The sequence below is a fragment of the Kogia breviceps genome, chromosome 10 (genome assembly GCF_026419965.1).
Source record: "Kogia breviceps isolate mKogBre1 chromosome 10, mKogBre1 haplotype 1, whole genome shotgun sequence".
Classification (NCBI taxonomy): Eukaryota; Metazoa; Chordata; class Mammalia; order Artiodactyla; family Physeteridae; genus Kogia; species Kogia breviceps.
In genome coordinates, this window is record NC_081319.1 from 18449762 (window position 1) to 18463606 (window position 13845).

A 13845-nucleotide genomic window follows, 5' to 3' on the forward strand; every position below is an offset into this window, starting at 1 on the left:
GAACCTAAGGAGGATGATTATTAGCCTCATTTTGGAGATGAAGGCGCTGAGACATAAGGCTTAAACTGTTGGCATGTGGCTGCTGGGATCTGAACAGCAGCTTCCCTAGGGAAACGCCCTATTTAGGCTCTCGGGGGGTTCAAGGAGGAGCTGAGTGTCGGGCCTTGGGGGACATTCAGTTGTGCCACACCCTTTCCGCACAGTTCCCTCCGGCGTCAGGGGCCACGGAAGGGGCTTCGGGGCGGTGTATCGGCTGGAAACAGGGACTTCACGAGAGGCAGATACAAAGCTCCGCGTGGCAGAAGAGCAGAAGGGCGCGGGGGAACCCAGGCCAAAAGAGGCCCTGCCGGCTCCCGGGGCACCGCAAGCCTCGAGGCGTTGCAAGCGTCGCGGCTGTTGCAAGCCCCAGCGGCGCGCGCAAACTGCGCCCAACTACTTCCCCGAGGCGGCTTCGGGGCCCGGGGCCCGGGGCCCGGCGACAGTCCCACGGGGCGGCCGCGCGAGGCCCGAAGCCCAGACGCGGCGCCCGGGCGCGGCCACGTGCGCCCCGCCGGCCTCGCACGCTCCACCGCGCCGGGCCGCGGGGCCACCAGCAGGCACGCGCGCCCCCAGCGCGCACACACTCCCGGGCACGCACACCGACGGCCCGGCCCACGTCCGCCCCGCCCCGCCCCGCCCCCCCCGCGCCCCGCCCCCGCCCTCGCGGAGCCGGCCGCCGCCTTCCCATTGGCTGCCCGGCGCGTGACGCGCGGCGCCCGGCCCCGCCCCTCGTCAGTCACTCGGCGGAGGCGGCGCTGGTGGGGACTAGTCTCGTCCGGAGACTGGCAGCGGCGGCGTCGGCGGCGGCCGGAGCTCGAGCCCCAGCGGCTGAGGGCGGGCGCGGGGGAGGGAGGGGGGCCGGTCCGCGACGATTCCCCGGACGGCGTTTCTCCTCCGAGCAGCGCCGGTTTCGGCTTTGGGGGGGGCGGGGGTACAGCCCATCCATGACCATGGGCGACAAGAAGAGCCCGACCAGGTACCTGCTCCGAGCCGAGGGGGCGGAAGGGGAGGGAGGGCTGGGGGCGGGCGGGGGCCGGCGACGACTAGGCCCCGGAGCCACCCGGGGCGGGGGGAGGCGCTGCTAAGATGGAGATCCGGGGGCGGGGGGAGGCGGTGGCGGCGGGCGGTGGCGGCGGCGGCGGGAGGCGGTGTCGCTCCCGCTCGGGGCCGGCGGCCGTGCGCGCCGCAGCCATGGCGGCTCCTTCTCAGCCGCCCATCTCAGCCGCCGCCGCCGCCACTCCTCCCAGACAAAGGGAGATTTAACCAGGTGGGGAGGGAGGGAGGACACGAGCTTGGGAGGGGAGAGGGAAGGAGCCGGCCCACTCCCCGCCGCCGGCCTCGGGCTGTCCCTGCGCGCCCCCTCCAGATCCGGCCCGCGGTTCCCCTCCCGGCCCCCCCAGCCCCACTCAAGTCCACAAGTCCGCCCGCTTCCTGCGCCCGCCGCGGCCCTTCCCGGGGCGCCGCCGCCGCCTACTGTGCGAGGCAGCACGGCCCGGCCCCGGAGGCTGCATGGTGCCGGTGGGGGCGCCCCGTTCCCTCCCCCGGTTCCTCTTCTAGGCCCCGAAAAGGGTGGGTGGGTGGTCGGCAGGGCGAAGTTTCCAGCGCCGGATTCCTGCGAAATTACGACGGCTCACCAGTGCCTGTGTTTTGCTGTCTCTCCCCCTTTTTCCTGCTCCTTGACTCTTCCCTCCCCTTTCCCCCACTCCTCACTCCTCTGAAGGCCAAAAAGACAAGCAAAACCTGCCGCAGACGAAGGCTTTTGGGATTGTAGCGTCTGCACCTTCAGAAACAGCGCCGAAGCCTTTAAATGCAGCATCTGCGATGTGAGGAAAGGCACCTCCACCAGGTACTTGAAGATCTGTGTTACCTTTTGTTATAGGACTTTTTTTTTTTTTTTTTAAGGTGGGGGTATAGGGTTGTGAGGTCTACTTTCTGCCTTCTTTCCAACTTGTTGATTACGGCTTTTTTTGTACGTGCGGGGTGGGGGGGGGGATGATGTCGGTTTGGGTTGTGTATATTTCATGTTGGGTGCAAAGCCTCATGTTCACTGATTTATGGGAGGGAATTTTTCCAGGTTTCGTCTTGTTTCAAACAGACGCTGGATTTATTTGACACTTGTATCCATTGGCTTATTGGTATTGGCTCCAAAAGAGAGGAAGCTTTGCTATGGATTGCAGGACATTGGACCTTTTATTTTTGCCATGTGCATAATGTTTTTAATTTGCCTGTCCTGAGTTATTCTTCTCTTCCCTGAGAAATTTGGTGGTGGTTGTACAGTAACGCGGTGGTTGTGCTTTTCCTGTCTTGAACTGCAAATGTCTTTTTTTTTTTGTTTTCCTTGCGCTTGAAGATAAATGCTGGGGTTTGATAAAGAAAGTGCATTTTTTGCAAGACTGAACTGTCATTGTGTGTGTGTGTGTGTGTGTGTGTGTGTATGTTTCTGATTAGCTTATGAGAAATGGTGATGGAGGACGATTTTTGCAAAATGTAGAATGAATAGTGTGATTATACTGAAGTTTCTGTTTAAAGCTTTATTAAAATGAAAAGAATGTTGAAGGAATTCCTCATTTTAGTGAAGGTGGTTAAACTGTGTGGTATCAAAACGAGTTGAACTACTCCAGATTTAACATTTAGATATATTTGAATGAAATGTGGAAGCTGATTTTGTAGTCTTCCGGTCATCTTTTAACTTGTAACTGGAATTTGTTTCAGTGATTAGAGTTTGAAGTTAAAAACTATTCTTTATGTCATTTACTGGGCAGACATTGGGGTGTGTGTGTGTGCGTGTGTGTGTGTGTGTGTGTGTGTGTGAGAGAGAGAGAGAGAGAGAGAAACAGACAGACAGACAGACAGAATGAGTGAGTTCCTTGGGGATCTTTAAAGTTGATTGCCAAAAGTCTCACTTCATCAGGTACTTGTTTTTAAATTGGTGGCATTCCAACATGACCGTGTATTAGCACTGCACAGTTCTAACTGGTTATTGTTCTTTGGCTAAATGAATGTGTCCTGTTAGGGTTTCATTGCTTTATTTATACCTGGGAATAAATAGGATATTGGGCAACTTTGTCCAATTACTGGTGAAACAGTTCTGTGAATTCCACTAACTCTAAATACTGAGACTTTTGAATAAAAATATTCCAGAAGTAAAAATATTTCCCCATAGGTACTTTTCCCCCCCCATAGGTACTTTTTAAAGTAAATTCATATCAATATTTTGTATTATCATAGAGCAGATTTAGTTAAAATAAGAAACACTCATTGGGAGCTTAGTAGATTTTGTTTTGCTATCTAAAACAGGGAATTCCATCAAATGCCATGAAAGTTTAGAAATGTATTTGTTATTTAAAGCAATAGTGATTGTATTTTATTTGAGTAATGTTTTTTTACATGTAGAATCCCTCAGAGGCCAAACCTCTTTATTGTGGTTTTGCTTTGAGTGTTACCGTAGATGATGTTAAAGTAAATGACTAGGAAACTCCTAAGCACTTGAGAACTTTACTGGTGAAGAGAAACTTAAAGCAGATTCAAAAGTTTACATCCAATGTATTGCTGGGAATAATTACCTCATAATAAAGTGCATTTCAGTTTCTACACGTATAAAAATAATCTTGACTCATCAGCTCTTTGGAAGCATGTGGAAGGTTTTGATTTTAAAAACAATATAGTTGTTTAAAATTTTTTCAGAGTCACAGATGACAACATTGGAATTGTTTTTTTTAACAAATATATTAAATTACTAATAATGAAAATGTTTCAGGATCAGGATACTCACCTACTCTCTGTCTGTGACTTTTTTAGGTCTGTGGTGTAGGATTTGAACACAGATTTTAGAGATCTGAGGATTTAAATTCTTACCAACTCATGATACTTTTACATAACTTAATTTCATCATGGTTATTGTCAATATTTTCGTGTGTTAGATCTGGAAGTCTTTATAAAAGATTTTGTTCTAGAAGTCATTGATAAAAAAGCAAATAACATTTGGCTTTTTTATGCTGTGGATGGGTTTCATGTGGAAGGGTGAATTTCACAGGTTTTCCTCCTGTGTTGTCCAGTGTATTAACTGTTGGTTAATTTTTCTGTGACACTAGGTACTACTGCTTTGTTTTTTTCCCTGGGCCTTTTTTTTTTGTGTGTGTAATTTTCTTGATACAACAAAGATTTGACGTTTGTTGCCTTGTATAGTTTTAATCAGACTTGGTATTGATGGCAGTAGAAAACTTGTTGGGTTTTGGATGCTGGGTAATAGGCAAAAATTAGTGATTTTTAGAATAATTTTTAAGTAATAAAAGGACTTCTAACGTGTTAACTGGCATAGAAATTGGGTTTTATTGCTCTGAGCTGATGTTTTGTATTATAACAGCCTCGCTGGTTGGGTAGCCAGTGGTAATTCTGGAGTTTGTTCGTCATTCTTGTCACTGTCGTTGCCATCATCTGTCTACCGATCAAGCAAGGAAGTCAGCTTTGAATTAGCGGTACTCCAGTAGGACATAGAACTGTAGTTATTCTTTGAGAAAAGAATTGATATTCCTCAGTTTCATTAGGAAAATATTGCCACTCATCCAAAGAACATTTATTAAATTACTAGGATGTGAAAGAGTCTGCTGAAGACATTGGGGATGGGGGGAGGGTGTTAAAAGGTTGGTAAGACATGTGTAGGAACGGCCATAATCCAAGTTATAAAGGCTCTAAGAGAGGTATAAATAAAGTGCTATGGGAGGTCTGAGCAGTCTGGCTTGGGCATCAATTAGAAGAATTCCCCCTCCCCTCAATTCTTCTGGATAAGAAGAATTGATTTCTACTGAATTACCTGCCATCTTTCACTATTATTGCCATGTGTACTAGATAAATTTAATTCTGCGGGTGGAGTCATGAAAGTGATTCACAAGGTCTTTTCTTCTTTTTGTAGCAGCTTAGAGCAGAGGGTCAGAAGCTCGAAAGGAACATGTTAAGGGAAGAAGGAGGCAATACTTAATAGGCTACTTGGAGGTTCAGGGGGCAGTGGAGAGCTTTATTTTGGATGTATTACCAGTTTTGTTTTCGGTCTGTTTAGTTCTTACATACACTCCTTTTTCCACCTATACTGTTCTGCTCTCTACCCTGCTGGTTGTTTTTTTTATTAGTTTTATCGAGACATGTGATGCACCAACTGTATAAGTGTACAATTCAGTGATTTTTGGTAATTTTAAAAAGTTGTACAGCCATCACCACAAACCAGTTTTAGTACATTCCTATCACATTGAATGGCTTCCTCATGCCTGTTCTGTGATAAACTTTTATGAAGTCTTTAACACTAGAGCATGGAGGAGGCACCTGCAGCTGAAAAGTTCGCCTCCCCACCATGCTGATGTACTCTGAGCCTTTCAAGGTAGTAAATAAAGGAGTGTCTACAGAAGGTGGTGGTGAGTGGGAAAGAAACACTACCCCTTCCCTAGGTGATAGCCGAAGTAGTATTTCCCAGCCCACTTTGCCTGTCTCATGAAAGAAGATATCAGCTTTTAAAAGGAAGAAAACCAACAAAACCACAAACTCACAAATTTACCTAACCGTTGTTCTGCTAAGTTGAAGTTTTTTATTTAGTATTGGGCAGAGTAACTTCCTAGACATGGTGATAAATGAAATATATTTTTCTTTTGGTTTTGTTATTTCTCTGAATGCAATGATCTCTATTGTAAAATTAAAATTACTAAAATATTGCTGCACTTCTTCTTGATTAGTGGTTCTTTGATAATAGTGCTGCACTGAATACTATTCCCCTGAAAAATGTACTGTATTTAGAGTTTTTACAGACAAGTAAAAGTGAGGAATTTGCTTTAGATGTGTAATAGGATTGTGTGGCTTTTAAAAAAAAAAAAAAACTCTGGTACTAAGGATATTGAATGGGAAGTTGGTAGTACTCAGTTGTTTGTGTGTAAAATATTTTCCTTGTCCAGGAACTCCCTGATTCTTTGCAGTTGTAACTTTGGACTTTTTCTCGTCTTAAATTGAGATACCTTGACAGTTGAAAGTCTCTTGACTAGTCATGAAGTACTTTAGAAGTTTTAGGGGAAAACACACATATTTAGTGAAACGTGAAAGTTTTGATCTTTGCTGGAAGCTTCAGAAGAGCATCATCCTGTGGTACTTTTCGGATAGGAAGCCTCCCAGAAAGCAGAGGGGTGCCTGACCTAGAGAGGAGCCAGGCCCTTCCCCGCGGTTCTGGGTCACACGCCACAGTGGTTCTGCTCCTTAGGCCACATTGGCTTTATTGTAGTGTTTGTCTTTTGTAAAATTTCTCCATAAAAATACATAGAAAAATTACCGATCCTCCAAATTATCAAACCTTGTCAAACCTTTCGGCCTCGAAGCTGATACAAAAGCGGGTACAGGTTTAGAGATCACTCTTACCAGAAGCGGAGTGATAATTTATTTTGTGTTTGCTATTACACTGGACTTAACTGATTTATTAGTACTGACTTGATCTTATGTATACTTGGTGACCTTAAAGTAAATTACCTGGGTAGTTGACAAGTTTTTATTGAGCACACAGACATCTGGGCTCTGGGTGTACAGTGGTGTACAGACAGATGAGATCTTTGTTCCCATGGAGCTTAAAGTACTACGGCGAGGACAAGAAAATAAACAAGTGAACAGAAGAATAAGATCATTTCAGCTAGAGACCAGTGCTCCGAAGAAATTAGAGCAGAAAAGGGAACTACAGAGTAGTGAGTACTGGGCAGAGCGACTGCTTTGTAGACAGTGTCGAGATATACATTTGCCTTTTTAGGAAACACTAAAGCTGCTTTCTTTTGGAGCAAGGGGATAGTTATATCTGGAGGTTTACCTGTGCCAGTTAGCTCATTTGGTGGGGGACAGTTTATAGAGTTCGAGCCTTTCTGCATAGGCTACTCAACTAAAGTCTGGCCAGCTACCGTGCCAGTATATCCTGTTGCAGTTGACCCTTGAACAACTGGAATGTGAGGGGCGCTGATACCTACCCCTCTGTGCATAGTTGAAGATCCGTGTAACACTTGTCCTTTGGTATCTGAGGGGCATTCGTTCCAGGACCTGCCATGGATTTCCCCGGCTGCTCAAGTCCCATAGCTGATCTCCATATCTGCAGTTCTGCATCTGTGGATTCAACGAACCACGGACTGTATAGTACTGTAGTATGTGTTTACTGAAAAAAATTAGTGTATACATGGACCTGCGCACTTCAAACCCATGTTGTTCAAGGGTCAGCTGTTACTAGGATGGGAGGTTTTGAATGGATTCAGTATGTATTATTTTTTCATGCATCATGTATTTATTGTGTGCTTCCGTAGATGCTGAAGAAATTCCAAGTGACTGTAGTTTACGAAAATACCTATCAGCACTAATTCCGTTCCTTAGTACTTTAGGGAATAGTGGGTCTCCCAAAGTCTCCTTTACAGCTTGAAGTAAAACATTCTACAGTCATTGTGGTTCTCATTTGCCCTCTTGTCCCATCGCCAGGGCCTTTTCTCTTTGTGACATCTTCCTTTACACTCACTATCTCTCCTTCTGTTTTTTCTTTTCTTTTTGCCTGTTTATTTTTAAGTAAACTTTTTGAACTGTAGCATACATACAGAGAAGTGCACAGATCATAATTGTAAGGCTTGATGAACTTGAACAAAGTGAGCATACCTGTGTAACCAGTACCCAGATTAAGAAACAGAACATTACCAGGACCCAGACGCCCCTTGTTCACTCTGCATTCACTTCCCCCTACCCGACCCCTATCCAAACTTCTGACACTGGAGATGAGTTCTGCTTGGTTTTGAACTTTATTTAAGTGGAGTCATAAAGTGTGTACACTTCTGGGTCTGGCGCTTTTCACTCATCGTTATGCTTGTGGATATCCATGTTGTCTGTGGTTCTTGTGTAGTCAACCACTGCTGTTTTATTCTAAGAATATCTTAGAGCTCAACTCTACATACAGACCCCTAACACATTCGAGAGATGGGATCTCTCTGCACCTCCTGTTCATTTACCTACACAGTTGAACACAGCCATCTCCTCCCAGCAGCAGCATTAAAATCCACACATCATTAGGTAAAAGGAATAAAACCTGGTGTGTGGAATTTTCTGGAGTATGCAAATGGAGTAAACTTTTGGCTCTCATGAGTAATATTGTTCATTGGTCATTTATATTTCAAGGCACTGGTTGAAGAAACAAGGAACCTAACAAACTTGTTGAAAAGATACGACCACAAAAAGATAGCCAGTGGTGTGAATGCCATGGTAGGCATGAAGTGAATGGGTGCCTGGTAGAGACCCTAAGTGCTTTTTACAGGAGGTAGAGACAGTATATGGGGTTTGTTGGGGAAGGCCTCACTGAATCTGAGGTTTGAACTAGGCCTTTTTTGTTCTTGGATGTAGGGTTTGTTGTACAGGTTGTTACAAGTTAGTTAGTTCTTTGCCTCCTCCTACCTCCTTTTTAACTGTTCACTCTCCTTAGATGTCACCCGTACCTTTCCACTTCTGTTCACAGGCTGGTAATTCCCAGATACTATTTATTAACCACCTGTCACCACCCCCATGTACACATACACGTGACAAACAGATCCGACTGGTTCTTGGGCCTCTCCATTTGGACAGCTTAAATTATCTCCTGGTTCTCATTGCTTTTAGGGTAAAGTTCAAATCCTGAACATCACAAGGGGCTTCTGATTTGGTCCTCTACCGTTTCTTTAGAATTTCCTGAAGCAGCCTGCCACCACCCCAATCTGCCCTCCACACACAGCATGTGGGTGTTTCATACCGAACTGCTTGGTGTTTTTCTAACATGGACCATGATGTCTCATTTCCATACCTTCACACGTTCTTTTCCTCTGTATTTCTTCTAAAATGCTCCTCCTTCCTTGTAGCCTGGCTGACTCTTCTTCTTCCCCCCCCCCCCCGGTACACGGGCCTGTCACTGCCGCAGCCTCTCCCTTTGCGGAGCACAGGCTCCGGACACGCAGGCTCAGCGGCCATGGCTCATGGGCCCAGCCGCTCCGCGGCGTGTGGGATCTTCCCGGACCGGGGCACGAACCCGTGTCCCCTGCAACGGCAGGCGGACTCTCAACCACTGCGCCACCAGGGAAGCCCTGGCTGACTCTTATTTGTCTTTCTACATGTCTCTGGAAGCCTTTTCCAACGCTCTACCATCATGTATACCTCTTCATAACATTTGAACTGTATATTTGTTTGATTACGTTTGTTATGTTTTCACCTTTTTTTTTGAGGTCACGATCTTTCTTTTCATATCTTTTTCTATGTCTTTTACAGTGCCAGGCACTTGGGGGTTCACTCAATGTATGTAGAATAGATGAAGACTGGAAGTTTGGAGTCGCCTTTAAAACTGTTCCCATTAAGAGTTCTGATACATATTCTTGCACTTCAGGGCTTGCGTGTTGTCTGCAAAGTTATTGGATTGCGGGAAATTTGTCTTTTTAAAGCATGTCCTTAAGAAGAAGTATTCTCATGTTTCTGATTTTGTTTTCTAAACATGTTCTAGAAATTAAACACAGAGTTTACAACCTTGGAGACCTTGGGCCATGCATTTAAAGTACTTCCTGGAGTGGTTTTGGGCTTCAAAGCTTTAGCACACTTAACTAAATAACAATAACTGTGATGACTCTTTTTCCTTTTTTGTTGCCCATTTGATGATTTAAGCTGCCAAAAGTCATGTCGAAAAGTGTGCTAATAAAGCAGAGGATCGGTCACGTTGTGGAAAACCAGTTTTGAGGTGTGATAAGGAACTAGGTGGGTGCACTTTTAAGCTGGCACCTAAAGGGAGTTTAAAAATGGCTACTGGGGGCTTCCCTGGTGGCGCAGTGGTTGAGAGCCCGCCTGCCGATGCAGGGGACGCGGGTTCGTGCCCCGGTCCGGGAAGATCCCACATGCCGCGGAGCGGCTGGGCCCGTGAGCCATGGCCGCTGGCCCTGTGCGTCCAGAGCCTCTGCTCCGCAACGGGAGAGGCCACAACAGTGAGAGGTCCGCGTACTGCAAAAAAAAAAAAAAAAAGGTTATGGAACATTTTGGGTGTTTTGGACATGTTTTGCTACGCTGTTCATTGTGTTGAGTTCTGTTGTGTTAACATACCCATAACTTGATTGTTGTACCTTGTGCGTGGTATACATTACTGTTATTTGGATTAATTACTGCTGTTAAGTCTTGACTCATTCATTTATGTGGCTATTTTTTCACTTATGTGTAGTGATTGACACAGACTGGTGCCAAAGATGAATTCTCAGTAAAGGCATTGTAGATAAACTCCCGTGTTACTCAGAAATCATAAGTACAGATTTTTCTTGACTTTAAATGGGGTTGCATCCAGATAACCCCTCGTAAGTTGTCAAATGCATTTAATACGTACACCTAACTTGCCGAACATCACAGCTTAGCCTAGCCTACCTTAAACGTGCTGAGAACACAGTACCCTGTAGTTGGGCAAAATCACCTAACACAAAGTTTTCTTTTCTTTTTTTTTTTAATTTTTAAAATTTATTTTTGGCTGCATTGGGTCTTCGTTGCTGCGCTCAGGCTTTCTCTGGTTGCGGTGTGCAGGCTTCTCATTGTGCTGGCCTCCACCGCTGCAGAGCACAGGCCCCAGGCACACGGGCTTCAGTAGTTTTGGCTCCCGGAGTCTAGAGCGCAGGCTCAGTAGTTGTGGCGCACAGGCGCAGCTGCTCCGCAGCATGTAGTATCTTCCCAGACCAGGGCTCGAACCCGTATCCCCTGCATTGGCAGGCGGACTCAAGCACTGCGCCACCAGGGAAGCCCGCAAAGCCTATTTTTAACAAAGTGCTGAATATTTCATATAATGTATTGATACTGTACTGAAAGTGAAAAACAGATTAGTTGTCTGGGTACAGCATGATTGTAAGTATATCGGTTGTTTACCCTGCTGATCACGTTGCTGACTGGGAGCTGCGGCCCCCGCCTTTGCCCAGCATCACCAGAAACTACTGTACCACATATCTCTAGCCCAGGGAAAGATCAAAATTCAAAATTTGAAGTGTGGTTTCTACTGAATGTGTATCACTTTTGCCCCATTGTAAAGTTGAAAAAGCCATCGTAAGTCAGGGACCATCTGTAGTTGAAATCACAAGGTAAACAGGTGAAATTTTTATTTTTAAATACAATTAGATCTTTATTCCTCCTCTCCTTTCCTTTCTGTCAATTTAGAAAATCTGTTTACATTATCATTTGGCTGGGAAAAGAAACTAGGAAAGGGGGATGTAAAAGAAACATCTTAAAACTTGTTCAAAACATTTTCTCTGTAATTTCAGATCATAAGCAATACAATTGAAGAGGAAACTTTGATAGCATTTGGGAGGGACAAGAAATAAAGGGTGATATAGGATACCAGTTTCATCAGCTTATTGGGTCTTAAAACACAAAAGTGCATGGTGGTTACTCAGAGGGTGAAAACAAACCTGGTGACTGTTTTCTAACAACAGATCAGATTTCATATGTAGGCTATGAGTTTTTGATTAAGTAGGTCTGGGGTATCCTGAGAATTTGCATTTCTTAAAAGTTCAAGTCCAAGGTGATGTTGATGCTGCTGGTGTGGGGAGCACACTTTGAAGACTGGTTTAGATGGCCATAAATTCTCCTTTAAAGAGAAGCCAGCCAGGCTTCCTCATGAAGGTGAAGATCGTTTTTGATGTCTGTTATGGAAAAATTATGTCTTGGTATTTTGAAGTGAGCTTAAGAGAAGTAAGTGATCAATGTTCTAGGAACCATGTTTTTAATCCAGAGCTGGCATTAGAGGTGATTCCTTAATTAATAAATATGTTGTGTGAAGTATAGGAATTGATAAATTGGGGGACCATATCAACTAAGCTACTTTGTTTTTTACATCCTAAAATCAGCAGTTATCTTGCATTACTAACACTTGGCTTGAATTTCAGTCGTTTATTTTAAGAACCTATTTCTTTGCAACCTAAGTTAGAGAGACAGAACCAGGTCTTAAAATCAGTGGACCAACATTCCAGTAAAATGTTGGCAAAGAACATGAACAGGTAATTTATGAAAGAACTGCAAATTAAGTTAGGAGTGTGGGAAATGTATACAACCTTCGCATTATTTGAATAAATACAAAACAAGGTAACATTTTTTTGCAAGTAAAAAATTAAAGATTAAAAAAAAGTTTTTAGTGAGGCTGGGAAGTGGGCATTTTCACAGACCCTTGGGTGGGTGGTGTGTAAAGTTGATTTAAATTTTCCAAAGGCCATCACGGCAGTTTGTAGCAAATGCCTTTAAAATATTTGTATCCTGTTCCCCAACAATTTAATTTACAGGAATTTGTGTGATCTGCATGTGAAAATTCTGTGTATGTATATTAATTGCATCGTTATTTTAACAAAAAATGAAATTACCTACATAGGAATCAGTAAGGAATTGTTAGAAACTATTGAATAGCCATAAATATTTTGCACCTCTTAAAAATGGTTTGAGATCTCTATCAAGTGGTGGTGGGAATGTAGAATGGTACAACTACTCTGGAAAATAGTTGGGGCAGTTTTTTTTATAAAACTTACCATATGACCTAGGAATTTCACTCCTGGGCATTTATTCCAGGTCCTGGGCATTTATTCCAGGTAAATGAAAACTGACGTTCACACAAAATCTGTTCACAAGTATCCATGGCAGCTTTCCTTGCAGTAGCCTGAAACTGGAAACAAAAATGTCCTTCAGTATGTGAATGGTACATCCATACCGTGGACTGCTACCCGGCAGTTAAAAAGGAAGAAACTATCAGTGCATACAACTGGCATGCATCTCAAAGGGCCCTTATGCTGAGGGAAAAAAGTCAGTCTCTAGAGGTCATCTATTGTAGGATGCCATTAACATTCTTGAAATGACAAAATTACAGAGAGAACAGATTAGTGGTTGTCAGGGGTCAGGGATGGCGGGAAGAGGAGGGAGATGCATGTGACTGGAAAGGGGTAGCAAGAGGGAGGTCTTTGTGGTGATGGAACAGATCTGAATCTTGATTGTAGTGATGGTGTCATCTACCTACACGTGTGATAAGATGGCATAGAACTGTTTACATACAGTATACCAATGTAAATTTCTTGATTTTGATACTGTACTATAATCAAAAAGATGCAGTTTGGGGGAAATTGGGTAAGGGTTATTTGGGACCTTGTACTATTTTTGACACTTCCTGTGAATCTATAATTATTTCCAAATAAAAGTTTAAGAACACATTTAGAAATAATATGTAATATAAGAAAATGCTCTTAATGTATTGAAAGAAATCAAGTTACAAAATGATAATATAATCCCACTTGAAATAATATTTCATACCATTTCACCTAACATACATACCTAGAAGTAATGACTGATCAAAATACTAATTCTGCTTGGTGGGATAATGGTTTTTTTTGTATGTGTGCTTTTCTTTGATTTCTGTAGTGTGGATGAGTTGGTATCGGTTTTGCAGTTGGAAAAACCAATTTTCACAATAGGAAATTTTTTAAAAATCTAGTTCTAGAATATTGAAATTTAAGTAAGCAAAATCAAATTTTACATTAAGGGAATTTAAAGTTTTGTTTATATTGTTTACACTAACTTAGTATTAAAACAGATGTTAATATTGGAACATATCTGTATACTCTAAAATATGTTGTGTTTGTAAATTTAAAATTGTTTTGTGCTCTTGTATAATATCGCTTTTATGTGGAATCCAGAAAAATAATGCAGATGAACTTGTTTGCAAAGCAGAAATAGAGACAGTGATATAGAGAACAAATGTATGGATACCAAGGGGGAAATGGGGGTGGGATGAATTGGGAGATTGGGATTGACATA

At 43.7% G+C, this 13845-nt stretch overlaps 1 protein-coding gene across 1 annotated transcript in view; it reads left to right on the forward strand.

The window, feature by feature from the left end:
* Nucleotides 1-842: 842 nt before the first annotated feature.
* Nucleotides 843-13845, forward strand: part of RYBP (RING1 and YY1 binding protein) — a 73124-nt gene continuing 60121 nt past the window's right edge. The window contains exons 1-2 of the mRNA XM_059077930.2: nt 843-1015; nt 1760-1885. Coding sequence (XP_058933913.1) covers nt 984-1015; nt 1760-1885 — 158 coding nt within the window. The 5' untranslated portion in view covers nt 843-983. The remainder of the gene's footprint in view (nt 1016-1759; nt 1886-13845) is intronic.